Genomic DNA, 27,185 nt, shown 5'->3' with positions numbered 1-27,185 from the left:
TCTACCAAACCCAATTAAACCAGTCGTCTATTGACTGTTTTCCATCTTAGCACTTTGAACAGTGTAGCAATGGCTATCTTCCTTCAGGTGTCGGTTTTGCACCTGTATGAGTTTCACAAGGGGATGCATTCCTAGAAGTGGGGTGTCTGAGTTCAAGTCTAGGAGCATTTTCAAATTCCCTTTGAGAATCGTTCCATGTATAACAAAGTGCTTTAGGTGAGATTACAGGGAAATGTGAGGGATCTATTGATCCCATTTTCCTCCTCAGGGCCTCTGGGATATCATGAGCTGCAAGGTGATCTTTGTGGTCCAGGTGGAGGTTGGAACTCAGTGCAGATACCTCTTCCTCCAGGAAGCCCTCCCTGATTCCCAGACAGGGTCAAGGAACGCTTGGGCTTCTCTAGTCCTCCTGAGCTCCCCAACTCTAGCCCTGACCACTGTGGATGACAGATGTGTCTCCTCCTTGGACTGTCAGTTCCATAAGTGTAGGGCCAAGGCTGTCGAGGTCACCACGGTGTCCCCAGCACCATCCTACACAAGGTTGGACGCAGAGGATGAACTTGGATATATGAATGGGTTGACAGATGGAATAAATTTATAGGAATAGAGAGAGAGTCAGGACTCAGAGGGGACAGGTCTCAGCTCTTGGGGACCCAGAGAGGAGGCAGAGAGGCTCAGAGAAGAGAATGAAGACTTGAGGATTGGGAAGGGGTTTCTGGAAAGAGACAGGGTCTCAAGAGGAGAGACAGAGACTCAGAGAGGGGTGGCATCTCAGGGAGAGGCATGGAGACTCAGAGAGGTGGCTGGGGTTCAGGCTGGCGAGGGTCACGGGTGCCCCGACAGCAGGTGGAAGTTGCAGAAGGCCTGGAAGCTGAGGCTCCAAGGGAGAGTGGGAGCTCGGTAAGTTTCCTCTTTTATTCCCCCTTTTCCTGTGGACAGCAAAGTCCAGGCTTGTCTCCCTCCTCAAACTTCACCAGCTACTCAGATCTGGAGGGCTGGGGAGGGGCCCAGGGGCTCTGCTGGGTGGGCCCTGGACATCCTAGTTCTCTCCCCTAAACCTCTGGGGCCTCCTCCACCCTGTCCGGGTGCTTTGATGGGGCTGCCTTAGAGCTCAGCAGAAAATAACCCTCCTGGGTACACAATTTGTCACAAAGGCATTGGGCCGAAAAGGAAGGGCCTGACCCTCTCTTGGTGGGGATGGTGGGGAGGGGGCAGGTGGATCCCAACCCCTTGTGCCTCTCCTTTCCCAGAATTTCCTGCCCAGGTGCCTTTCTGGTCCTGGCTGCAATTTCTCATTTTGATGAAGCTGAATTATCCTGGTCCCAGTTGAATCAATCCCAGTCTGAGCAGAGGGCACAGCCACCTGGAGACTGCCTTCTGCCCTTTCTCCTACCCTGGACCATGGTCATGGCCCATAGGGGTAGTCCCCTCCCCATCTGGCTTCATCTCTTTTCTCTCCAATGATGGGGCTGCTCAGCCACTTGGGTGGGTGACCAGAAAAGTTCAAATCCCAGCCTCTGCCTGTAACATACAGTTGGTACCTAACTTTCTGAGCCTGCTTCCTGCCTGAAAGAAACAGTCCCTTCTCCTAGGGCCAGGGGCTGGTGCCATGAGATGCTGTGCATTTAAGATACACTCAGGGAGCTCCTTCCATAGAACACTGGGATTGAACACACCTCCATCTGAGTCCAAAGAGCTAATGTTTTCCGAGCACTTTCCATGGGTTGGGATCTGGGCCAAATGCCTCACACACCTTCTTATCACTGTGCCCTCCCAGCCTGCTCACTTCTGTTGTCAGAGCCTGGGGTGTGCAGGTGGGGCTCTGCTCCTGGCACTTGTTGGATGGTGACCTTAGCTGCATTCCTGCCCCCGTCTGGGCCTCTGGTTCCAAATCTGCAGTGAATCTGTTGAGTGAATCCTCGGGAACATGGTACTTGGCATGTAGTCGGTACTATTAAGACCCTTTCCCCCATTTCCCAGAAGTGGAAACTGAGGCTCAGTAGGATTAGAACATCTCAGGGGACTGAGAAAATGCTTGCAATCTAGAAAAAAGTGAGGCAGCATATTCATAATCAAAAAGTAGAAACAGCCTAAATGTCTGTCAGTTGATACATGGATAAACAAAATGGAGTATCGCCATACGGTGGAATATTATTCAGCCTTTAAAAAGATGGAAGTCCTTCCATTGGTGACAATACGGGTGGACCTGGAAGCCATCATGCTAAGTGAAATTAACCAGTCACAGAAGGACAAGTTCTGCATGATTCCACTTACATGAGACATTTAAAAGACTCCAACTCATAGAGACAGAGAAGAGGATGGTGGCTCCAGGGGATGGGAGGAAGGGGGTAGGGGGAGTAGTTTAATGATCGTAAAGTTACAGTTACACAAGGTGAGTGAGTTCCAGAGCTCTGCTGTACCACAGCGTACCTACAGTTAACACTACTGTGCTGTGCACTTTAAAGTGTGTTAAGAGGGTAGATCTCATGTTAAGCGTTCTTAACACACATACACACACACACAAGGACCACGTAGTGTGCGGTTTTGAAATGTCCAGAACAGGCAAATCTACAGACAAAAAGTAGACTAGTGGCTGCCAGGGCCGGAGGGGGATATAGGGCTTGTGTTGATGATTAAGGGATGCAAGGCTTCTTTTGAGGGGTTATGAAAATGTTCTAGAATGAACCGCGATGATGGTTGCACCAGTCCATGAACATACGAAGGGCGACTGAATTGTGCACTTTAAGGGGATGAATTGTCTGGTGCCTAAATTATGTTTCAAAACAGCCATTTTTAAGCAGGGCACCAAAATCTGAGAAGCACTCTGCCAAACTGAGATGAATACAGCTCTCATTACATGCCTACAAACTGCCCTTTGTTAATTCAATTCCTCTCTTGTATATCAATGATACAGAAAGTGTTATTTTAGGATGTGGAGTGAGGAGTGTATGTCCTCTGGACATCTCACCTTGTCCTGGGCAGAGAGGTTAAGCAGTACCTCAGAGAGGGACAGGAACCACAGCCCAGAGAGGGTCAGCTTCCTGCTCAGCGTCACACAACCCTGGGGCTCCAAGAGTCCTGAGTTCCCACCTTCAAACGTGAGTTCAAATGTGCGTGAGGTTCCAACCCCAACCTCCACACTGACCCCTGACTGCCTCCTCCTTCCGATTTCGCAGGGAAGAAAAAAAAAAAGAGCCACACCAGGAAGCATCCATCACAAGCTGTCCAACTGGGCCGGAGGGGCAGGGGTCAGCAAGGAGGTGACCTCAAGGTCTCCGTGGGGACCAGGATCCGGCGGGGCTGGGGGTGAGTGGCTGGAACTTTTCCCACCCTGAGATTTTCCTGCGTCAACCCAGGAGGGCGCCCTGGATGCCGCCAGCCCTGCCCCCAACCTCCTTCCTCTTCTGATACAGCTTCCCGGTGAAGGACGGGGGAGGGGCGGGGGCTGCCAAGGTGGAACCACTCCACCCAGAAAGGAAGGCGCTTTGCGACTGACCAAAATGAGGGGCCCCGGCTCAGAGAGGCCACGGGCCTGCCGGGGAGTCACGCAGCCCTGGGGACTTAGTATAAACAAGGCGGCCCTGCTGGGCCTCCCTCACCCTCCACTGCGCTGCCCGAGAGTTGGACCCCAGCCCGGCCGTGGGCGTGTGAGAAGCCCTTGGCCCTGGGCCCTGCCCCCGGCCCTTCCTCCCCCCCCACACTGGGGACTCAGCCCTTCCTTGTGTTAAATAGAAACCTCTTTATTCTAAGTATCGTACGTTCCTTAATACATTGGCTTGAGGCCAGACCTTGAGGTGAGGGGAAAGGGGGGGCCTGGGATATTTCTGGAGAGCCTTCCAAAACGCCACGCACCACACACTGGGCTAGAGAGGTGGTGCTGGGGACGGGCTTCGTGGCCTTGGACAAGTCCTGCTCCTTCGGGCCTGTTTCTCTTCTGGACAGGGAGTTTGAGGGTAGGTGAGGAGACCCTGAAAGATCTCTCCGGCCCAGGGGTCTGTGGTCCCAGGCAGGGAGTCAGGAGGATGGTTTGTCAGCAGCAGAGATGGGGGGTGGTGCCGAGGCGGAGCCTGGAGTGTCTCAGTGCTGGGCCCGGGGCCGTGATGGGGACGGAGGCCGAGGCCAGGGCAGACGGGCCAGCCAGGAGAGGGGGATGCGGCCCAGGAAGAGAGGGAGGCTGAGGCAGAAAGGTGGCCGGGGCACGGGGATGTCTGCGAAGAAGGCATGGTCCCGAGAGGGTGACAGAGCTCCCCCCTCTGACAGTTCCAGGTCCCGGGCCACCGCCAGGATCTCATGGCGGGCGACTGTGTGGCGCAGGCCACGGATGTCGAGGAGGGTGGCCACGTGCTTCCGCCTGTGGGTAGAGGAGAGGACAGGTGCATGGGGCTCTCTGATTCAGATACACTCCCAGCCCACCTGTGGACCCCACCTAACCTGTTCCAGAACCTGTCTTAGCTCTAGAGCCCCTCTGCTCCCCTCCCCTCTTCCTCCTCCAATACCAGTCCTCCAAAGTGCCACCCCTCCCGCCAGGCCCCCTAGATCCCACCTCCATCCCAGCCCTCCTCCAGAACTTCCCTCCCAACCATTTCCAAATCCTCCTACTCACCACGGATGTCAGAGGCCTCACTTCCAAACCCAACACAAAAATCCTCCTTTGCACCCCATCTGAGTTCCTAATTATTTAAATAACCTTCAATCTTCACCCCCGACTTAGCTCAGATAGCTCCTAAATTTCCATTCTGGTACCTTCACACCTGTTTAAGCTCTGGACTCTGTAGCAACCTGAACGTCATCTTCACTTTCATCATGAACAGCCCCACATCAGCACTCAAATCTAGGCTGGAAATGCTCACCACAGCCCCATCCTAACCCTCACCTCACCCCAAGGCCAGGGCTGGAACCTTCTTTCCCATTACAGTTCCAGAGCCCTCATCCAAATTCTGACCCTGGAACACTCACTTCACCCCTAATCCATTCCTGGAATTGTTCTCAACCAAAAGTCTACTCCAGAACTTAAAATTCACCTTGGGAACCCTCACTCCAACTAGAAACTAGGTGCTCAAAACGAACTCTATTCCACAATCCTTGCACCTAAATCTAACACAATGGAACTTTCCCTTCACCCAATCTCAACTCTAGATCAGGGATCCAACACTCAACTCTAGAACCACCATCTGATTCTAACTCGAAATCCTGAACACAACATTCTTTTCCAGAACTTTCATTTCAAACAGAGCTCTGGAGTCTTCACCACCTCCTTCAGCCCAGCTCAGTGCCTTCACCCTCCCACATCCCAAGTTTGGAATCCCCACAGCTCCAAAACACTCATCCAAAACGGGGCTCGAGAACCTTCTAGCTTAACTGGGCTCCAAAACATGGCCCCCAAAACTCAGCTCTGGAACCCCTCCCTGCAGCCCAGCTGGAGACCTTTCAAACTGAGCTCCGTGTTCAAATTCAGGTTCAAGTTCAGAAGCTTCAATCCAGCAGGAGTGCTGGGACCCTGGCCTCTGTGCTTTTCCAAGGACATGAGCCCCACATCTCAGAACCAGAACCATGCATCCTGAATCAGCTCCAGAATCCTCACCTTCAACCCCACGCCCTCAACCCTGGCTAATGCATCACTCCCGGGTCCTGTGGGGTTTGTCTCTCTGAGTGGAGAACGTCTGTCTGCCTGACTCGCACTGCAAGAGTGCCACCACTGCCACCACCGTTTACAAGCGGCAGTGTTGTGTGGTGGTCAGGGGCACCAGCTTTAGAGCCTGCTGCCTGGGTTCATGTCCCACCTTTGCTGCTTGCTTGCTAGCTGTGGCATTTGGGGTAAGCTACTTAATTTCTGCCTGACTCGGATGGTACCAAGGACTTTGAACAGTGAGCCCTTTTACTTGTAAATATTTTCCAAAAATAGCTTTTATTCTAAAATAACTCTTTCTAATAGGGTGGGTGTGTAAGATGCTTTCTGAGGTCTGACGTTAGGACTCAATGAGCAAGAATTGGTATTGTGACTGCTGTCACCATAGATGATGATGCTGATAGTGGTAATGACCATGACGAATCCCTCAATAATCCTACAAAAAAAGTACTATTGTCCCCACGGAACAGAGGAGGACACTGAGGCTCAGAGAGGATCACGGAGAAAGGAAACAGTCCCTCAGGATCTGAATGGCCCCTGCCACCGTCCCAGTGCGTGTGCGCCCGTGTGCCCGTGCGTGTCCCCGTGTCCCCCGCGGCTCCCCTGCTGGGCCGGCCCTTTCCTGCCGCCAGGCGGCCCCGCGCCCCCCTGCCCTGGGCTTCCTGTGACTGCTTGTTTGTTTGCGAGCCTTGGTGGTGGCGGCGGCAGCGACGGCGGCGGCAGGAGAAGGAGGGAAATCGTATTAATAATGCCCTGGTTCCAGCAGGAAACGGCCGTCAGACACGCTCGCCGCCTCCCTCCCTCGCCCAAGAGGCAGGAAACGCAGGGACGGATGCCAAGGCTCACCGGGAGACCTCGGCCTGGCGGCAGCGCGGGCAACAAGGAACCGAGCCGGCGTGGGGGTGGGGATCTCACCTGATGTCTGGGTAGTCCCGCACCAGCATCCCCACCTCCATCTGGATGCTGGGCGTGTCTTCCAGATGCAGAACTTCGGCCAGACGGGGCACCACGGCGTCCAGCCACGAGGCCTGGGACTCCTGCAGAAAACGCCGGGCTTACACTCTCGCCCCAATCAATACCCACCCTTCAAAACCACAGCCTCCCAAGACCTCGCCTCTCCCGGCAGTCTTGTCCTTAAAACCGTGCAGAGGGCAGACTATGGTCAGAGGTGACCTGGAACCTTTGGAAATTTGAAGAAACATCCATAATATAATCTACTCCTGGTTTTGCAGATAATTTGGGGCTCGGGGACACCCCTCAAAACCTATTACAAGTTTGCAAAATGTTACCATCGGGGAAACCGAATATGGTATGCCAGAGGTCTCTCTGCATTCTTTCCTACGTGAATCTACAATTATTTCTCCTCCTCCAAAAAAAATTTTTTTTAATTCCAAGGGCTCTCGGCTAGAAACTCCCAGAATAGCCACTAAGTGAGGCTTTTCCGGTCCTGCTGATTACAACTGGGTACAAACAAGATTTGGTGATTTTAAATGCTTGGATTTGGGAACGCTAGCATTCTGAGTTTCTGTTGCATTTAGCTTCTATCTGTGCTCATAATAAAAGCTAATGTTCAGGACCCCAGATCCTAAGCCTTTACTGAAACTTAACTGATCTAATCCCCATAGCAATGCATAGGGATCATTTTTCTTATTCGCGCCTAGAGCGAGCTCTCACCTCGAGAAAGCCGATTTTCACCCTCAGACGGTAAAGATCAGAGTGTTACTATTGGCTTAAAGTTGGGTGAGGGTCTTATTCTAAGCCCCCTTCCCTGGGTATCGAGTCCGGGGATTCCCGGAAGCCAAGGGGTTTCCGTGGTTTCGGAGCCCCCGCCCCCGCGCCGCACTTACCAGGCGCCTGAACAGCCTCTGCAGCTGCGCCGCGTCATCCCGGAGCCTCCCGGCCACGCGGCTGCGGGTCCGCGTGGAGCCGCAGCGCAGGCGCCCGCGAAACAGGGGCCGCACGTACTCGATCAGCGCCCGCCGGTGCAGCTCGGCCACCAGCGCCTGGGGACCCGGGAAGATGCGAGGAGGTGTGAACTGCCGGTTACCCCCTCTCCCCGCTTCCAACCGCCCGCGCCCACGCGGGGCATCCAACGGGAACCCCGCCCCGCCCCGCCCCGCCCCCAGCCCCCCGGCAGCCCTCTGGTCTCCCAATGGGTGACCCCTGTCCTGTCCCCCAAGTCAGCACGCGGACTCCCCCTACCGGCCCCCAAAGAGTGCCCCCATGTCAGCCCTCTCCGCTTTGCCCCCCTCCTCCCCCTCAACCCCGCACTCCTCCCCGCACAAGCAGACGCACCTGGTAAGGCTCATCCTGCATCCTGCGCAGGGCCAGGGCCTTAGCTCCCAGCGTGCCCACGATGCCATCCAGGGCCTCAGAGCTGCTCAGCCACTTCCTGCGCATCAGCTTGTTGAAGTGTGGCTGGGAGACAGAGTGGGGAGAGGGTTGTCACTCACCTTCCTTCGGCCCACTTTCCGTTGTTTCCCCATTCAACATTTGCTCCCCAAACCATGCTACCAGCTGCACCAGGGCTGTGCGACGCTGAGGACACAGCAGTGACGGAGACAGCCTGGCCCTGCCCTCCTGAGGTTCACAGTCCAGAAGGGAAGACAGACCTGTCCCCAAATAGTGACAACCCAGAGGGGTAATGCCTGGAAGGAGGGAGCCCAGGGGTACAGGAAACCCAGAGGAGAGGCCTGAGTCAGCACAGTCAAGGAGGGCTTCCTGGAGGAGAGGGCATCGGAGCTGAGGCCCACAAGATTATTATTAGTCAAGTGAAGGGTGGGAGAGGGAGTGGCTCAAGCAGAGAGGAAAGCCAGTGTGAAGAAGGTTCAGATTTCAGATGGACCAGGAAGAAGGTCAGTGTGGCTGGTAGGACCATCTGTATAATTCACAGGCCTAATGCAAAATGAAAATGGGAGACTTTTGTTCAAATATTAAGAACATCAAGACACAGACAGCAGAGCTTTACCAAGCTAGGGCCCTTCTAAGTGGTGCGGGCAGGGGATGTATGACTACCTAGTGAAGAGATGGGGCAAGCCAGGTCAACAGAGCAGAGCCCACAGGCCTCCTGGACTGAATGAGCAGCCCTAGATTTCTTGTGAGAGCACTGGGGAGCCATGGCAGGTTCTAAGCAGGAGAGGGAGCGGGTCAGCTTTGTGCTTCACCCAGATGGATGGGAGGGAGCAAGACTGAGGCAGAAATGGGGGGGGGGGGTCTGCAACGGGGAAAGGAGAATGCAGGTGATCCATTCATAGGATGGAGTAAGTGGCCACCTGTGGGGGGAGGGGAAGGAGGCATCTGGATCCCAGAGGTGGGCTGATGGGAAGTGTGTCTGTCCCTGAGATGGAGGCTAGGAGGAGCAACGGGGAGATGCTGCAGTCGGGTGGACAATGGGGGTGTGAGGACACCTCTAGGGTTGCAGTCCACGGGGGTCTGAAGCAGTTTCCTAACCCACTCAACAGCACCTCTTTCCTGATCTGTCATCCCCAGTTTTCTGAACCTCCAAAAATGAGGCCTGAGAGCTTTTGTTGACAAGACGTGCCAATTAAATGAGCTGATGCTCCTGGTACAGCACTCGACTCAGGACGTATTGCTGTTGCTATAAAATCTGTACATTTATGAAGATCACAATGGCCAATACCCAAGGGCCAGGACCCAGGCTAAGCACTTTCTGTCCACAAGCCCATTGCTTCCTCCCAGCCATCTGAGAAGACTGGCATTCCTGTGCCCATTTTCCAGATGAGCAAACAGAGATCCCAAGAGGAAAGTCACTTGCCCAAGTACCCCTATCTGGAAGCGGCATAGCTGGGCGCACTCACTGACTTCCTTTCCCATACTTGTTCATTTAGTCATTCAACAAACACTCTCTGAACCCTTTCTGTGGCCCAGCCCTGGGTGGATCACTGGGGACACATCAGGGAATGCTTGGGGACATAGTGCAAAATAAGATAAACAAAACTCCAAGTGCTTGATAATCATAAACAGTTCAGGAAATCTGAATTCTGATCTGATATTTGGTGATATGAAGGAATGACCGTTCCATCTGTTAGGTATAAGAATGGCATTGTGGTTATGTTTGTTTAAAAGGGATGAGTTCCTTATCTCTCAGAGATACAGACTGACGTGGTGATGGATGATACAAGGTGTCAAGAATACAGTGGGCAGGAGGGGCAGGGGAAGAGATGGAGCTGATACTTGCTGGAGTCCATCCACCAGAGGTCATTCTGTCTACTTTTGTGTGTATTTGAAAATTTTCCATAATAAAGCTATTTTAGAAACATTCCAACAAATCCTTGCCCTTGAGAAGCTAACATTCCAATGGGAGGAGACGGACTGGGGAGAGGGGGAAGCAAAGGATGTAGCATGGCAGGTGGTGATAAGTGCTTTGGAGACAAATAGAGAGATGGGAGGATGTGGGCATCTCAAGGGCTTCTATTTTAAATAGGACAGTCAGGGGAGATCCTTCTGAAAAGGTGACTTTTGAGTCAAAACTTGAAAGAGGTGAGAGAAGGAGCTCTGTGGGTATTAGAAGGGAGAGTAGTCCAGGCAGAGGGCATGGCAGGTTCAAAGGTACTGAGGTTGGAATGCCATGTTAAGGAGCAGCAATGGGGTGGATGTGGCTGGAGTAGAATAAGCAAGTGGGAAACTGGGAGGAGGTGAGGTCAGAGAGGGAAAGGGCAGACCATGCAGGGCCTTGGGGACCATGGCAAGAACGTTGGCTTTTGCCCTGAGTGATCTGGGAGCCATAGAGGGTTCTAGGCGGAGGAGGAACGTGTTCTGATGTACAACATGGATTGAGCAAATGTTACAACATGCACACACACCTCAGTCCCCCCTCCATACTCCCACCAGCTTCCCCACCCCAAGTACTCTCACCCACCTCTGAACCTAGTCCCCTCTGGGCATGCGCAGGAGCCTAGAGATGAGTGAATGGGGCTCTAGAGTCTAGGAGAGGCTGGCCAGGAATTTGGGGGACCTCAGTGAGGAGGGGCTCCATCCAGCCCCCAAGGCCCTTTCCTGCTGATGGCTCTCTGTCCTCCCCCCTATCATATCCTCCCACCTCTTCCTTCCTGCACCCTTCTCTGTCCCCTCAAATGGCCAGACATAGCCATCACCCTCCCCACCCTATCTGTTTCCCCAACACTGACTCATGGGCTGAAAGGAACTGCAGGATTGAGTGGGGATGCTCCCCTGTCCTGGCACTGGCCCCACCCCAGCCCACTGCCTTCCTCACCTGCAACTCCTGGAACAGCAGGTCGGTCAGGACACGGTGGCAGAGCCGGGTCACACGATCCAGAGCACTGGCTGCTGCTTCCCGGGCCGGCTCACTTTCAGGGGGCCCCACCCGGGCCAGGCGCTCCGCCAGAGCCCTTTAGGGATCAGTAGAGCCAAAAGTCAAGGAGCCCCAACATCTCACCCCCACTGCCTAGACGTGTCTCCCCAGAGATAGACTCTATTTTGTGGGGCACCAGGGTGACAGGTCAGATGGGAAGCTGAGGAAAGTCAGGGGCTTGGGGAGGTCCTGGAGGCTGAGAGGTATCAGAGGATGTCTGGAGAGTTGGGGGTCGTGGGGGCCCTGAAATGTCTAGGAGGCTAAAAGATGTAGTGGGAAGGAAGGGGTCTCTCAGGGTCTCTGTTTCTTTTGATGTTTTCTGGGTGAGAATGGGGATGCCTCCATTCTAAAAATCTGTGATATTCTAAAGGACTCTAAATCTAAAATTCTACCCTTTTCATATCCTGTCATTGTTGTATTGATGACCATCTCCACTGCTGAAATTATAACCTGGTTTGGAGGGCAATTTGGCACTTTCTGCCCAAATCCCAGCAGACCCCCTTTTGGGAGTGTATGCCCGAGTCCCCACACTTGTGGGGGCTGACAGATGTGCCCAGTTTTTCCCTGCAAAAGAGCAGAGGCAATTGTCCATCCATTGGGGACAGCTTAGATAAATGATAATAAATGATAGTATGTCTAAACAGTGGAACACAGTTCAGATGAAAAAGGAATGTGAAACTCTTCAGGCTCTAACAAAGTCCTTCAAGATGTTAAGGGGAAGAGGGCAGAGTGTGTTCAATATTCTTCCACTTGTATTTTTTTTTTAAGGAAAAGGAATAGTATGTTTGCATATAGTTAAATGTATTTACTTGTATGTATGAAATATGCACATGCATGAAGTATGCCTTTGCATAGATGTACTTATTTACACGTATTTACCAGTAAATGTATCAGATGCCCCTGCAAAGATATGGGAAACATTAGCAATAATGGGGTTGGGGGAGTGTGGGAAGGAGGCCTTTCACTGTGGGTGCTCTCACCTCAGGAGGGGCCCACAATTGACCAGGGAGATGGTCCTGCTGATATAAGTGTCGGGTAGCAGCTCCCGGACTCCTGGGTTCTCATGGAATCGTTCCACGCGCTGCTGGAAGCTGGTGGGAGGAGGAGAGGATGGCATGACAGATGGAGTGCTGCGGGATGAGGGCCCCTGGCTGGGCACTCAGCCCAGGCAAGCCTGTGATCCCCATGGAGGCAACCCTGCCCACCTGACCTGACACACTTTCATCTCTCCTCTCTCTGTTGAATCCCAGATCCAGATGCCCCGCACCCCCAGACCTGCTCCCTGCCCCAAGCCGTCCATACCTCTGCAGGAATTCTGCCAGCCCCCCGAGGCAGCAGTGGGCCATCCGCTCCCCAAACTCCTGGCTGATGCGGGGTGCTCGCTCCGTGTGTTCTTCCAGCAGCTTCACGGTCCAGGGGATGAGAAGGGGTGAGGAGGGAATGAGGTCCCACTCTCCCACCCAGCGCTGTCCAGGTGATTCTCCTTCCTCTTCCCTACCCCCTACCTCACACACATCCTGTGCCAGGCTGCTGGACCAGTCCTCCGCACTCCCCCAGTGCTCCTCGTCCTCCTGTAGCACTCGAAGCAGGGCTGCCCGAGTCTGCGCCTGGAGAAGGGAGGTGGGAGAGAGGCTGCACTCAGGGTGCCTGGGATACTCTCCCTCCCTTTGTCCCACCAAGATCTCCACACCTTAGTCCCAAGCAGGCCTGGATTCTACCTGTGAGCTCACCGAGGTAACTCTGGGAGGGAACCTTGACCAGAAAACCACCCCAGTCACTTCCATTCCTAAGCCTATCATTTGGAACTTGATATTAAGAGTTTGTGGTCTTAAGCCTCCTCCATCTAATAGCCAGAGGGTTTACCAGTTTATTCTCTCATTGTCTAATGGTTCTAACAGTCTGCTCTCAGGTTCGGCAAAACACTTTGTTCAAGATTTCCAAATTCTGTGATTCAGGAATTCCAAGGGTCTGGGATTCTAAGGTTTACACATCTCTGATTCCCTGGCCTTCAGTTCAACGAGTCTGAAAATCTAGACATGTTCAGTTGGCAGGTTCAAAGCTCTCAGGTTGCAAAGAATTCTGATATCTGTGGCTGGGGCAGGACTGGCTTTCAGATGGGAAACAACCCTGTGGCTGGGCTCGTTGTTTATGGCTGCGCCATTCTGCTCAGCAGTGCCAATGCCCGGCCAGTTATTAACCACATTTACTATCCGCCCTGCTTATATGCAGACATGCTTGGATGCCCTCCTTCTGGGACTCTTTGGGTCTGTGACTGACTCTCTCTTGATGTAAGATTTGAAGGGTCCAAATGTATTGAACCTTTACTGTGTGTCCTGACATCTGGCTGGGTGCTTTGGGATGCAACACTGAGCATAAGACTGAAGTGATCAGATGGGTGTACATTTTGATGTATTTTGGCCAGAACTCAAAGTCCACAAAGGAAAGAGGGAGATGGAAATAGGGAAGAGGGGAGGGGAGAGGCTCCAAGCTCAGTGTGACCCCTCCCTCTGTGCAGAGCACCCCCCTCAGTCATCAATGCCATGTCCCAGGTACCTTAACATCTGTGACACATTCATCCTCCAAGCCACGAAGGGTGCCAGGGGACAGAAGGGACCCCAGTTCCCCGTTCTCCAAGGCGACCATGTCCACCAGACCTAGCACCTCTCTGGGGCGGGGGTAAGAGACAGGGAGGTCTGTGAGAGGTGGGATTGGGCAGCTGGACCCCTCCCCACCCCCATCCCTTCACACCCTGTGTGTATGTGACCTGGGCCACTCCCTTCCTCTCTTGAGGCCAGCTTTGCTCATCCCTCAAAGGAAGTCTCTGGAATTGTTGCTCCCCTGGCTCCAGCTCTCTGAGTCAGCTCCCTGATGGATGGTGTCCGGGCAGGACTTGCAGGGGTCAAGTCCAGGCTTGATGATCTGACACGCAAGGTCTCACCCACTAGAGCTTCAGCAGATGGAAGCTTTCTTCCACCTCTGCTCCTAGTCCCGACCAGTGCAGCCCTCACTCCCACTTCTGCGTTTTTGCCTGCCCCAGCCTGTGCCTGCCCACCCCTCCCCACCACCCACACACACACCAGGCTTTTGCCAATGGCATCTTCTTGGCCAAAAGCCCTGCAAATCAGACTTCACTCAGGTCTTTTCATTCCACGCTCCCCTATCCCCCCTCCATCCCTCACGGATGGGGTGTGAATGTCATCAACATGTACTCCCAAGTGGGATTCCCAAAACGTCCCATTCTTCTGTTGACAGCATCCTGATTTTGTTTGAGGAAGCACCCACTGCCTTCACCGTCCAATGTGCAGTTTGGGTGTGGCTAACTCACTTTTCCCTGGAGTTGGTATCGACACAGTCATAGCTAATCACCATATTCCATCCCCCAGCCACAGTGATGGATGTGTTTTCAGATTCAAAGGCTCAATGGTTACGAGTCTAGGACTGGGACATTCAATGGTATTCAGGTTCTAGATGCTACGGGTATAGACTTCTAGGGGCCAAAAGTGCTACCGTCCTAAAACTGTAAGAGTCAAGGGTCTAGGATCCCAAGAGGGGATGAAGCTAAGGTTTAGGTTTCGAAGGCTCATTGGTGCTAAGTTCTAAGATTGAAAGCGTCATCAAGTCTAAAGTTCTAAGACTGGAAGAGTCACCAGGGCTAATGCCCTAGGGTCCAAGGCGGGAGCAGTGTAAGGGTTCTAGAATCCTAAGGGTCAACAGCATCAGGACAAAGAAGGGTCATTGGTGCTAGGTTTCTAGGACCGAAAGGGTGGGCAGTGCTAAGATTTCAAGAGCGTAATTGTTGACTATTCTAAGGTTCTTGGACTGGAAGGATCAACAATGCTAAGATTCTAGGACCAGAAAGATGGCCGGTGCTAACGTTCTAGGACCAGAAGGATCCAATACTAAGATTCTAGGACCAGAAGGGTGGCCGGTGCTAAGGTTCTAGGACCAGAAGGATCCATGTTGCTGAGGGTCTGGCGCTGGGAGCGCGGAGAGCGCTAGGAGTCTCGGATTGTGAATGTCACCAGTGCTAAGCCTGAAAGGGTCAATGATGTTAAGTTTCTAGGATTGAAGGTACAGGGGCCTTAGGATCTGAAGAGGCCAAGGCCGGGGAAGGGGAGGGGGGTGGAGGGAGCTATGCGACCTTGGGGCAGTCGGTCCCTAGGCTGGGCGGTCTGCGGCGGCCCCAGCTCACCTGGGGTACACCTGGTTGTGCCAGTGCAGCAGCGCGTAGCGGTCGGCCAGGGGTAGCCTCCGTCGGGCGGCGGCCCCGATCCACTCGGCCAGCGCGCCGTGGTAGCCGCGCAGGTAGACGCCGAAGGCGCCCAGGCCTGCGGGGTAGGAGGGCGCCAGGCGGCCCCGCACCACGCCCATGTCCTCCAGCAGCCGCCCCCGCAGCGCCTCCAGCTGCCCCGCCAGGCCCCCGGGCGCCCCGGGCGCCGCCGCCTCCAGCCGCTCCCGTGCCGCGCGCGCCACCGCCTCGGCCCAGCGGGCGCGCAGCTTGCGGGCCGCCTCGGGTCCACGGCGCCCATCGGCCGCCTCCTCCTGCACCAGCACCTGGCCGAGCTGCGCCACGGCGCCCGGCCCGGAGCCCGCGCCCGGCCCGGGGCCCGCCAGCGTCTCGCGCACCAGCGCCCACAGCTCGCGCTGCAGGGCCTCGTACAGCAGAGCCACGTCCCGCGCCCGGCGGCCCCCGCTCGCGCCCTCGGCCTTGGGCGGCCCCGGCGCGCCGCCCCCCGACGACGCCAGCTCCTCGGCCTCCAGCTCCAAGATGTGCTCGTCGGCCCGCGCGAGCTCGCGCTGCTGGATCAAGCTCAGGATCTCCAGCACTGTGGGCACAAAGAGGGAGATCAGGGGCAGGAAAACGAGGCGGGGAGGGGGTTGTGGAGAGTGAGAAGGGGTAGGAGGTGAGGATAAGAGGGTTAGGGGAGGGGGAAAGGGGTGGGGCCGAGAGAGGAGTCGGGGCGTTTCAGGAGAAGGGGAAGAGAGAAGGGTGTCAGATGAGGGGTCGGGGGCTGGGGGTGGGGAGGGGAGGAGAGAGGTAGTTGAGGGCTGGTTGGGGAGAAGGAGGGTGGGCAAATCTGCGCTGGAGAAGGAGGTCAAGGGAGGAGGGTGAGGAGAACCGAAAGATGGGAGGGATCGGGACTTGGGGAGGGAGGATGGGGGAGGGGCAGAGGAGGGAGCAAGGGAGAGAGTCGGGACATGGGGGAGGAGACTGGAGAGGGTTAGGGAAGGGAAGAGGGGGTTTGGTGATGGGAGAGGGAGTCTGGATATGGGAAGGAGGTCAAAAGACTGGAGGGGTCTGATTAGGGAAAGGATGGTGAGGGGAGTACGAAGGGGGCAAGGGGTTGAAGAAAGAGAGGGTTAGGGCTTCGGATCAGGGATCAGGGCATGGGAGAGGGTACAGGGAGTGGGTTAGGATATGGGGAGGAGTCAGAGGAGTTGAGGGCGGATAGGATTAAAAAAAAGTGCAACAGGGCCAAAGAAAGGCATCAGAGGAGGTGGAATGGCCAAGGGAGGACAGTCTGAGCCGGGTAAGGAGGGAGAGGGATGGAGAACCAGTGGACTGGTGGGCAGAGTCGGGGCTTGGAGGTGGGAAGAGGCTATGAAGACCAGAGATGGGTCTTTTGGGGGTGGGGACAGCTGTAGGGGTGATCTGGCTCTCTGATGATTCACATTCTGCCAGGAGAGGAGAGTCATGGGATTGGGAGGCCTCTGAGTGAAGGCAGAGGGAGGGTCCCAGTGGCCCAGGGTTACCCCTCAACACCTCCACCCCCCTCCACTTCCTCCCTGGCAGAGAAACTATTTCCTGGCCAGTGCTATTTCTGCCCATCCGTTTCCAGAAGGCGGGGGCTCCAGTCACCCCCTTCTCACCTCCCTGCGGTGCCCTCCCAGTCCCTCGGGAGCAAGGGCTGAAATAGTCTCTGGCCAGGATGTGGAGGGCATCAGAGGATGAAGAAAGGGCTCTCCAGTGCTGGGGCAGCAAGGGATGTCCATTGGGGGAGGGCTAGGAAGGGGGTGGGGGTGGGGGAAATAGTGGCAGGGTTGGGAGTGGGTTGAATGAAGGCAGCGGTTGGGACAGGGTTGGGAATGTAGATGGAGTTTCAGGGATGGGGCTGGAGATGAGGATGGGGATGAAGGTGGGGGTTGGGGTGAGGGAGTTTAGGATTAGGGTGAGGTGGGGGGTGAAATCTGAAGAGGGAGATGGGAAAGGAATTGAGGATGGCATCTAGGGTTTCAGGGTAAGGATGGAGGTGGAGATGAGTTTAGGTGAATATTGAGGATGAAAGAAGGTAGAGATGGATGCAAGTTTGAAGAAATTTGGACATAAGTTGGGGTTAGAAATGTACAGAGTTGAAGTTGGAGGTTGAACATGGAGGGGTTAGGATTGGGACTCGGGATGGGGTGGAGATGGGATTAAGAATGAAGGATGAGGTTGAGTTTGGGGTTAAAGTTGAAAATGAGGGCTGGGAGGGACTAGGAATGGGACTAGGACTGAAGGAGGAAGTTGGGGAGGGGAATGGGGTTGAAGGTGGATGCTGAGATCCTGGGGTTGGGGGTTAGGAGTGAGACTGAAGAGGGGAAAGGTTGAAGTTACTCACGGGGATGGAATTGAGGATGAAATGAGAGTAGAGGAATGGGCCGTGGCATGGGTCTGGACCAGTTGGCTGTTGTCATGGTATTGGGTGTTAAGGGTGAGGTTAAAGATGGCGTTTGGAGAAAGGGATAGTTGGCAATAAGCATGTGGATGTGTCTCAAGGTGGAGGTTACTGATGGGGTTGAAAGAAGTATGGGTGGAAACCAAAAAGGCACTGAGGAATACACTGGGGTTTGGGGTAGTATTGGGGCTGAGGATACAACTCAGGTGGCATTATGAGTTGAACTGTGTTTGTTGCCCCCAAAGAAAAAACATATGTACAGTCCTAACCCCTAGGACCTCAGAATGGGATCTTATTTGGAAATAGGGTCTTTAAAGAAGTAATCAAGTTAAAATGAAGTCATAGAATGGGGCCCTGATTTTGTATGACTGGTGTCCTTATAAGAAGGGAAACTTGGACACTAAAATAGACATACACAGTGGAGAAGATGATGTGAAAACAGAGAAAAAGCCAAGTGAGGATGGGAGATTGGGGTGACGCGGCTACAAGCCAAGGACACCAAGGATGACCAGCAAAGCACCAGAAGCTGGAAGAGGCAAGGAAAGAGTCCCCTACAGATTTCAGAGGGGCCATGGCCCTGCCGGCCCCTTGATTGCAGGCCACTTGGACTGCAACAGAATAAATGTTTATAGTTTCAAGTCACCCAGTTTGTGCTACTAACAGGAAACTCCCACAGTTGGTGGTAGATTTGAGGGGATGTATTTGAGAGATGAAGGTAGACATTGGGCATGGAGGTGAGTTTGAAGATGAAGTTTGGATGTAAGTTGAAGGAAGGATGAAGTTGAGGGTGGAGGCAGGGGCTAAGGGGTTAGGATTGGGATGGAGTTGGGGTTCAGAGTGAGGTGGGAGAGGAGAAGAGATGGGGGATGAAGGAGGAGGCTGAGGTGGGGGTTGGAGTTTGAGGCCATGGCTGGGGCTAAGGATGCCAATGAGGTGGAGTGTTAGAGGTTAGGGAGGGGTAAGGTCAAGGACAAATGTGGATATTTTGAAGGGAGATGAGATTGAGGTTGAATTTGAGGGTAGCAAGGGAGAGAGGTTGAAATCGGGGATGGGAAGGGATTGGAGGAGATGAGACTGAAGTTGGTGATTCAGTTGTGGTTGGACAAGGGGGTGAGGTTGAAGATGGCAGGTGGAGAGAGGGACAGATTGAGGATGAGGGTGGAGATAGGGCTGAAGCTGGAACTTGGCAAGGGGGATTAGGACTGCAGAGGGGATGGGCTGGCCTTGTACATGGAGGTGGGCAGATGGAAGTTGCGGGTGTAAATGGAGATGGGGTCACAGGTGGAGACTCGGTGATTCTCCCAGGTCTGGGCCAGGACTCCCAACTCACCTGACAATGGCTCCTTCACCTTTGGGGGCTCCGGGACCTTGGGTGGGGGATCGGGAGCCGCCTCACCTGCAGGCACCACCCGCTCGGCCAGTGACACCCGCTGGGGCTTGGGCCCACGCCCCAGTCTCAGGAAGGCCAATCTCCGAGCAGCCTCCCCAGCTGCCTCCTCATCGCCGTGGGCTCGGATCCCCTGAAGCCTGGCCAGGAGGCCAAAATCTGCCGAGCTCCTGCGTATCCCAGGTGTCAGCACACGGCCCAGGAAAGAGCGAGGCTGCTCGTCCCCGGGGCTGCCCGCCCGCCGGCCAGGGGTTCTGCCCAGCCGGAAGGGGGCCAGGCCTGCCAGCTTCTCCAGGGTGGCACGGCGGCGACAAGATGCTCCGTTGGGCAGGGTCCCCAGCTCCTCAGCCTCCTCTTCCAGCCCTGAAACTTCCTCAAAGGGGTTTCGAGAGGACCTCAGGGGTAGTGTCCCCGCTCGGGACACCTTAGAGTCTGCCACCCCTAGACTCTTCAGGATGGGCATTTTGACAGGCAGCGACCTGGGAAAAAAACAATGGACCATCGATGGTATTGGTGACAAGTGGTGTTGATGACAGTGCTTCTGTGTGCCTAGCATGGTCTGAGCATTTACCTCTTGAATCTGCAACAATTTCATGAGGTGAGGACTATCATCATGCCCATTTTGCAGATGAGAAAATTGAGGCTCAGAAGGCATTTGCCTCCAGTCCCACAGTGATTCAGGGACAAAGTTGGGATTCTCACCAGACCTGTCAGATTCCAGATCCCGGGTTCTTTCCCCAGAGCATGGGCATTCAGACCCTTTCCCTAACTCACTCCTGCCCTGGAGTGTTCAACATCTCAGTGGACCCTCCTACTTCATGAGGAAATAGGCTCAGAGAGGGGAAGCGTCTTTCCCAAAGTGGCACAGCCAGCAAAGGGCAGAGAGTAATAGGGACCCAAGCCCCATGCCACTGTCTACCCAGGCATCCAGTTCACACACTTGGGCACCTGCTTCCTGTCCCCTGTTCAATTAGTACCCCTGTCCCCTCTGCCCCACCCCATCCATTCCTTCAGCCAAGTTACTGGGGATATTCTTTGTCCAGAATAGGTAAATCCACAGAGACAGAAAGATTCATGGTTGCCAGTGGCTGGGAGAGGGAGACTGGGGACTGACCCCTTAATGGGTCCAGAGTTTCCTTTCAGAGAGATAAAAATGTTCTGGAACTAGATAGTGGCTATTGTCGACAACATTGTGAATGTTGTAGATGCCACTGAATTGCACACTTTAAAATGGTTAATTTGATAAGTTTTATATTATGTAGATTTTAATACACACACACACACACACACACACACACACACTTGTTAAGTATTTGCCATGGGCCCAGACCTGTGTAGGCATTGAGAATACAGCAGTGGCCAAAACAGACCCAGTCCCTGCCCTCATGGGGCTTGAAGTTTCCAGAGTCTTCCCCCTTCCATCTCCTAAATCACTGTCTCCTCCCTCTTCACGGCCCATACCCTAGTCCAAGCCCCTCCTGCATCCCTGCTTCAGCCTCCTCCCTGGTCTCCAGCCTCTAGTCCTCTAGTCCACCCCTGAGGATCTTGTTAAGGCTCAAACCTGCTCCTCACCCTCTCTTAACCTTCTGTGGCTCCCTAGTGCCCTCGGGACAAAATCCAGGCCCTCTCGCTGGCCAGCCATGCATCTCACCAGTGCTGGTCCATGTTCTCCTCCTCCTTACTCCAGGTGCCTCTGGGTTTCAGCATCTACTGGTCCTTTTACATGCAAATCTGTTTTCCATGTTCCATTCAGGCTTTAGGAACTGCTCCAATGCCATCTCCTCCAGGAAGCCCTCCTGGATGCATGCCCAAGCTGAGTCAGGTGCCCCCTCTCAGGACTCCTACTTTGGGTCATCGCTGTCCAGGGATGGATCTGTGTCCTCCACTGGACTGTGAGCCTCGAGAGGGCAGGGGCAGGGCTGGTCTGGGTCACCACTTTGTCCCCAGCTCCCAGGGCAGGCCCTCTGGGAATGAATGGGTGCTAAACAGGAAACAAAGGCAAGGGCTCCATTCCTTCTGAGGTAGGAGGAACGATGAATCAAACTGGAGAGGTCAGCAAGGAGCAGGCTTGGACTTTCTCCCAAGGACACTGGGGAGCCATGGAAGGGCGCTTTTGAAAATGATGAAATAGTCCAAACATTCAGAAAAGTATAGAAAACAAACATACTGTTTACATGGTTTCAAACTCTCTATAAACACTGTCCTACTAGGTGTATCCCCTGTAACTTGCTTTTTATTTTTTCTCACCTGATACATGGGAGATTCACCCATGCCTGTCTCTGTGGCATTAACTGATTTAAGTGCTGCATACTATTCCACGGTGTGACTGTGACAAAACTGTGTGAAGTGTCAGACATTCACACGTCCCCCTATGGCTGGACATGTAGGTTGTTTTAAACCAGGACGGGTTCTGAGCAGATGAGGGGCAGGGTCAAGACTGGGCAGTGGGTGGGGGGGTGCATGGGGGACCTCAGGCAAGGCTGATGCAGAAGGGGCCCTAAGTTGGCTGAGCCGTGGGACAGAGCATTTCCTTTCTTAGTGAGGAGCCCCCTTCTTTCCTCCCTGACTTCAGCCTCTAGACCTTAGCTGTTGTTTTTCAAGCCTTCTGTTCCTAGAAACAACGTGCCAGCCTCTCTCCAATCTCCTTGGTCCCCGATCCCCCAGGGAGGCAGTCACCATGGCAACCCTTGCCTGGCACCCCCACGGCTGTGGGCAATCGATACCAGCCCCCTATACACACACACTATTCGCACCCTGATTTCTCAGTCTTCATCTTCCAGACTGGTTTCCACATGCCTTATCCCCAAAATGGCTCCATCATCCCCTAGAGCCAGCTCCATCATTGCCCCCCCAAAACTCTACCTCTTCACTCAAAACAGGGGGTTCCAATTTCCCTCCAATTGAAGTTAACATCACCCAAACTAGATTTTTTTCACCAAAACTAAGTCTGACACTCCCCCTCTGGCTCTCACATCCACCCCCAAACTGGATCCAATATGCCCAAACCATTTCCAACATCCCCAGACCTAGCTGCAACATTTTCCCAAAACTGTCCCCGACGTCTTTCCCCTTCCTGGCTCCAACACCCACCTCTGCAAACTGACTCCAACATCCTGCCCCATCCAGCCCCCTCGTCTGCCTCCCAGTGCCCGGCCCCTGACTCACTTCCGAGGCATCCCTCAAGCCCCCAGCCTCCCAGCTCTTGCAGGATGTCTTGGCCACCAGAGCTTCCCTCTTTGGGCTCCTCCTCCTTTTCCTTGCTGCCAGCCTTTCCCCAAAGTTCCAAACCCTGTTCAGACGGGCCAACCTGTTTGCAGAAATCATCACCTCCAGTCCCCAGTGTCCGGATTAGGGAACTGCCTTTACAAATTTTGTGTCCAAGCCAGAACTCTACAGCCCCAATCCAGACCTTGCCCCCAAACAATTCTGTCACCAGCCCAGCCTGTTTCAAGCTGATTCACATCTTCACTCCCAACCTCATCCCCCCCATCTCTGTCTCCTGCTCCATCTCCATTCCAACCCTCGTCCCCACTCCCACTTCCAAGACCTCATTTCTCGGGGATGGAGCAAAGCGCTCATCCCTCTGTGGCCTCAGCCTTCCTACCTGAGCTCAGAGAGCATCCGACCCAATGACACTTTTCGCTTGTCCCTTGGTGTTGCAAGCTCTCCACGGCACTCTCAAAGCCTGGACCCTCAGAGACCCCAAGGTCTTCCCTGAACCCTCCTCCCGCTCCTTTCTGCTCTCACTGGCACCTTCCCAAGGTCAGGCCCTAGATACTCTTTTAGCCCAGCCTCTCCTGGCTTCAGGGCACATATTTCTCCCAAATTCTAGTCCAGCCGCAAATTCAGAGGGCCCTTCCTCCCGCACACTCACCTCCTTGTCAATGTCCCTCTGTCCCTGCTGCTCTCCTGTCCTGAGGCTACTTCAGCCGGGACTGCTGAGAGCTTGGATCTGAGGAGGGGGGGTAAGAGGAGGTCAATTTCCTGTCAGGAAACCCCTCCCTCTCTGGGGCCAGGGGCGGGAAGGACTTGTTATCTGTCTGCCCTTTTAGGCCAGGCTGTGGTTGGGCTGGGACGAAGGACAAGGCTGCTGTCAGATCCCCAACCTCACCACACCCCAGTCCGGAAATGGCACCCCCTGACTGTTCTTCACACCTCCTGAGGCGACAACACCATCTTGGGTACCCCACAGAGACACTGCGCACTGGATGTGGGCCCAAAGCTCTCTTTTGGGTTCCCTGCTCACGGATGAATACTCTGTTGGGTCCAGCGGCTGGGATTGGAGGCCTCAGGGAGTGGCGCTGGACATGGCTTCAGAATTGTGGTCCTCTCTGCCTAAAAGCCCCTGTCCCCAAGTCTCCAGATGGCCCCCTCCCTCCGTATTACCCAGGATTCAGCTCCAGCGTCCTTTCCTCAAAGGAGACATTCCTCGACCAGCAAAAGCACTTCTGCTCCCACCTGTACTCTCTCTCCCCCAGGACGTTGCTGGGATTTCTCAATCCCTTTACAGCACCTTCTATAATCTGCAATGATCAGGTTCCTCTGTCTCCCTGATAGATTTTCCAACTGTCCCAATTGAATGTAAATTCAAAGCAGGTTTGGCTTACCTGGTTCATCTTTACATCCCTTGATGCACACCGGGCACAGAGTAGGTGCTCAGGAAAGATCTGTCAGCTGGGTGCACGAATGGGGATTGGTCAAAGGTAAGGACTGGAAGTTGTGGGGATGGAACTGGCAGGTCAGATGGGGCTGAGAATGGGTTGGGGGTTGGATGGGGTTCAATGCAGGATAAGTTACTTTTAAGGCTGGGTTTTAGGCTTAGGTGGCCTTCCCAGGGCTCAGTCACAGCATCCCAGGTGTTGGACCTGAGAGAGTGATCACTCACTTCAGTAAAATTTGGGTTGGGTGGAGGGTATAACTCAGTGGTAGAGTGTGTGCTTAGCATGCACAAGGTCCTGGGTTCAATCCCCAGTACCTCCGTTAAACAAACAAACAAACCTAATTGCCTCCCTCCTCCCCATCAAAAATAATAAATTTAAAAACCTAAAAATTTAAAAAAAAATGGAATTGGGATAGATTATGGTTAGCATCACTGCTGCTCTCCCAGCCCCAGCGAGGGCTCGAGGGCTCAGTGGACAGCAGGCTAGGATTAAGTGGGGGCAGAGGTTAAGATTCCAAGGCCTGAAGGGCTCAGTTCAAGGACTGGATTTGCCAGGCAATGGGTCCTGGGGAAGGGGCTGCTGCAGTGGCCAAGAGGGGAGGGGGAGGGACAGGCTTTGTCCTCCCCAGGTCAGCGTGGACCAGTGGTAGTCAGAAGGCAGCCCAGGCTTGGCTGGAACCAAGTGGCCTATTATGGGCTGTGGCCACTGTTGGGTCTCCCCCACTTTTTAAAAATTTTGTTTTTTATTGAGATACAATTCACATGCCATAAAATTCACCCTTTAAAAGTGTATAAGTCAACAGTTTTTAGGTTTTTAGTATGTTCACAAGGTTGGGGCAATCATCACCACTATCTAGTTCCAGAACATTCTCACCACCCCAAAAAGAAATCCTTGTAACCCATTAGCAGTGGTTTCCCATCCCCATCTCCCACTCCAGCCCCTGGCGACACTGAATCTACATTCTGCCACTATGTTTGTCTTTTTTTTTTTTTTTTTAATTTGGGGGGTAATTAGGTTTGTTTGTTTGTTTGTTTAAATGGAGGTACTGGGGATTGAACCCAGGACGCACTCTACCACTGAGCTATATATACCCTCCCCTACCTTCTGTCACTATCGATTTACCTATTCAGGATATTTCATATGATGAAATTGTACAGTAAATGATCTTTTGTATGCTTCTTTCGCTAAGCATCATTTTTCAAGGTTCTTCCATGCTGTAGCCGCCCCTCTTTAAGCCTCAGTTCCCCTATCTGGGAAATGCATGGGGACAGTACTGGGAACTGAGGAGCCAGGATGGACCCCTCAAATGTGGTGGGCAAACGTGTGTGGGGAGGTGATCTTCTGCCCCCGTGCGGTGCATGGGAGAATGCAGCTCTCAGCGCTAGGGTTGGGAAGGGATTGGGCTGATTCAGCCCTCCATCGCATCCCCGAGACCCCATCCCTCAACCCGCAGAACCCTTGGGATCGCAGAGGTTCTGGAATAACATCCTGAATTCCTCCCTCTCTGCCACCCACCATCCCTGAGACTCCTCAGGCTCCATTTGCTGAATAATAATATCACCCACTTGAGGAGTTCTAATCTGTTCCCTAATCTGTTCCTGCGAGAAACACTTTATTTGCAAAGTCTCATTAATTTGTTGCAAACTGAGGCTGCTACTATTACTACTCAGGGACAGGAAACCATCGTGGTGAGGAGCCCGAGTTCTGGAGTTTGGAGACATTTGTATGCAAACCCCAGCCCTGCTGCTCACCAGTTGTGTCACTATCAGCATGTGATTTTTCTTCTTTGGGTCTCTGTAAGTAGGGTTGATAAATCTGGTCCAAACTTATGGCGGGGCAGAAAGGATGAGTGCTCAGAGCCTGGCATAGAGGAAGCCTCCAGGAGTCTATGAAGCTGATAGTATCAATCAGTGATATGCTGGTCAGTGTGTATCAACCAGCTGTCTGGGGAGTGGGGATGCAAAACCTTGCATTTAGCACTTACCAATTTCCATGGTGTAAATATTCCCACCATGGCTGATTTCAAACTACCAACGTGACATCGTTTAAGTGTTTCCTGGGGAAGAGATGAGGGGTTGCACCTTACCATGCAGATACATAATAGAAGTAAATAACCTCAGATGACACATAATAGTAAAATGTGGTAAAATAATTAAGATGTGATGAGTATTTACTACCTTTGTTTTAAACACAATTTATTTAATTGTATGTTTGCATAATATAATTTTTAATCATGGCAGCTTAACAACCAGTACCAAAATTCTTGAGACTTCAACAATCAGCTTGCTTGAGAATGATCCAGCACACTGTTGTCATTGTCACACCCATTTTTTAGAAAGGGAAACTGAGGCTCAGGAAAATGTTTAAACAGACAGGGGCAGGGCATAGACCCCATGGGCCAGGACTATGCAATGCCCCTCTTTCATACCATGGTGGTCTAGAGGGCATGGGTGGTCCCCATTGCACTGTGTGACCTCAGCAAAGCCCTTGACCTCTCCGGTCTCAGTTTGCCCACCTGGAGAATACCTGCAGGGAGTTCCTTTGCACCTGCTTTAGCCCTGCGGGGAAGGTAACATCCAGATCCTCTCCCTCATTTTATAGAATGGGAAACTGAGGCCCAGAAAGAGCAAGTCCCCACCCTGAGTCACATAGCTGGACAGAGTCCTCGGAACCTAGCTGGGCTACAGAGAAGAGACTGCAGCCCACATCCTGGGGGTCTGGAGTTTTCTGGGAGATGGGAGGCATCATTGCTAGAGAGGTTGGTCACCGTTTCCCAGTGGCTCCGCCCAGACACCACCAACCTTAGCCCGCGGTCCCCAAGCTTCCTGGGCCCTGTGACTGGGGAAAGGGTGGGCCGGGAGGGAGAATGTGGACAGCACCGCCTGCCCTGTTCTTGCCTCTGAGGACTTCTCCGTCTCTGTCTCTTTATCTCCATTCTCTTCACAGGTCTCTGCATCCCTGTCTCTTTCTGTCTCTCCCTCTGTCTCCGGTTATGGGTCTCTCAGTCTTTGTTTCCCACTGTGTCTCTGTACGTCTCACTCTGACTCTTTGTATGTGTCTCTTTGCCCACGTTTCTCCCTCTTCTGGCCGTTCTCTGTTTTTCTGTCTCTCTGTCCTTTGGCTGTCTTTTCATCTCTTTGTGTCTCTGTGTTTCTCCCTACCTCGTCTCTCTATCTCTTTGTGTCTCTTTGTCTCTTTTTGAGTCTGTCTATCTCTGTGTCTCTCAATACCTTTCTCTGCGTCTCTGGCGCTCTGTCTTGGCATTTCTCGCCCCTTCTCTTCCGGGGTGTCTCTACTCTCCGGTGAGAACATAGTCCGTATCAACGCGCCCAGACCTGCCTCCGCCCCCAGAGCCCGCGGCCTGTCCGGGCCTGCGCCTTTAAGTGCCGGCGGCAGGGGGCGGGGTCTTGGCGGCCCCGCCCTGGCCGCCCCTCCCCCTGACGTCCCTTCCTCCCTGGCCCCTCCACCGCCTCCCTCCGCCGCCGCCCGGGCCGGCTCCGCGCCCCCTCCCCGGCCCCCGCCC

At 53.7% G+C, this 27,185-nt stretch overlaps 1 protein-coding gene across 2 annotated transcripts; it reads right to left on the bottom strand.

Annotated features, from left to right (window-relative positions):
- Positions 1-3,719: 3,719 nt before the first annotated feature.
- Positions 3,720-23,023, bottom strand: EXOC3L2 (exocyst complex component 3 like 2). 2 transcript variants are annotated; one of them, XM_074369427.1, is made up of 12 exons: positions 22,876-23,023; positions 18,945-19,480; positions 15,151-15,784; positions 13,512-13,623; positions 12,464-12,565; positions 12,261-12,361; positions 11,939-12,049; positions 10,860-10,995; positions 7,922-8,044; positions 7,474-7,629; positions 6,542-6,663; positions 3,720-4,351 (listed from the first exon to the last, which is right to left on the bottom strand). In XM_074369427.1, exons 2-12 carry the CDS (start codon positions 19,462-19,464, stop codon positions 4,078-4,080), a joined length of 2,391 nt encoding a protein of 796 aa, XP_074225528.1. In that variant the 5' UTR covers positions 19,465-19,480; positions 22,876-23,023; the 3' UTR covers positions 3,720-4,077. The 2 variants fall into 2 exon arrangements, with proteins under 2 accessions (XP_074225528.1, XP_074225527.1); XM_074369426.1 differs by lacking the exon at positions 22,876-23,023 and adding an exon at positions 20,653-21,107.
- Positions 23,024-27,185: the final 4,162 nt, after the last annotated feature.

Source organism: Camelus bactrianus, chromosome 9 (genome assembly GCF_048773025.1).
Source record: "Camelus bactrianus isolate YW-2024 breed Bactrian camel chromosome 9, ASM4877302v1, whole genome shotgun sequence".
Lineage (NCBI taxonomy): Eukaryota > Metazoa > Chordata > Mammalia > Artiodactyla > Camelidae > Camelus > Camelus bactrianus.
Note: the sequence above shows the minus strand (reverse complement) of the source record. Positions and strands in the feature narration are given on the sequence as shown.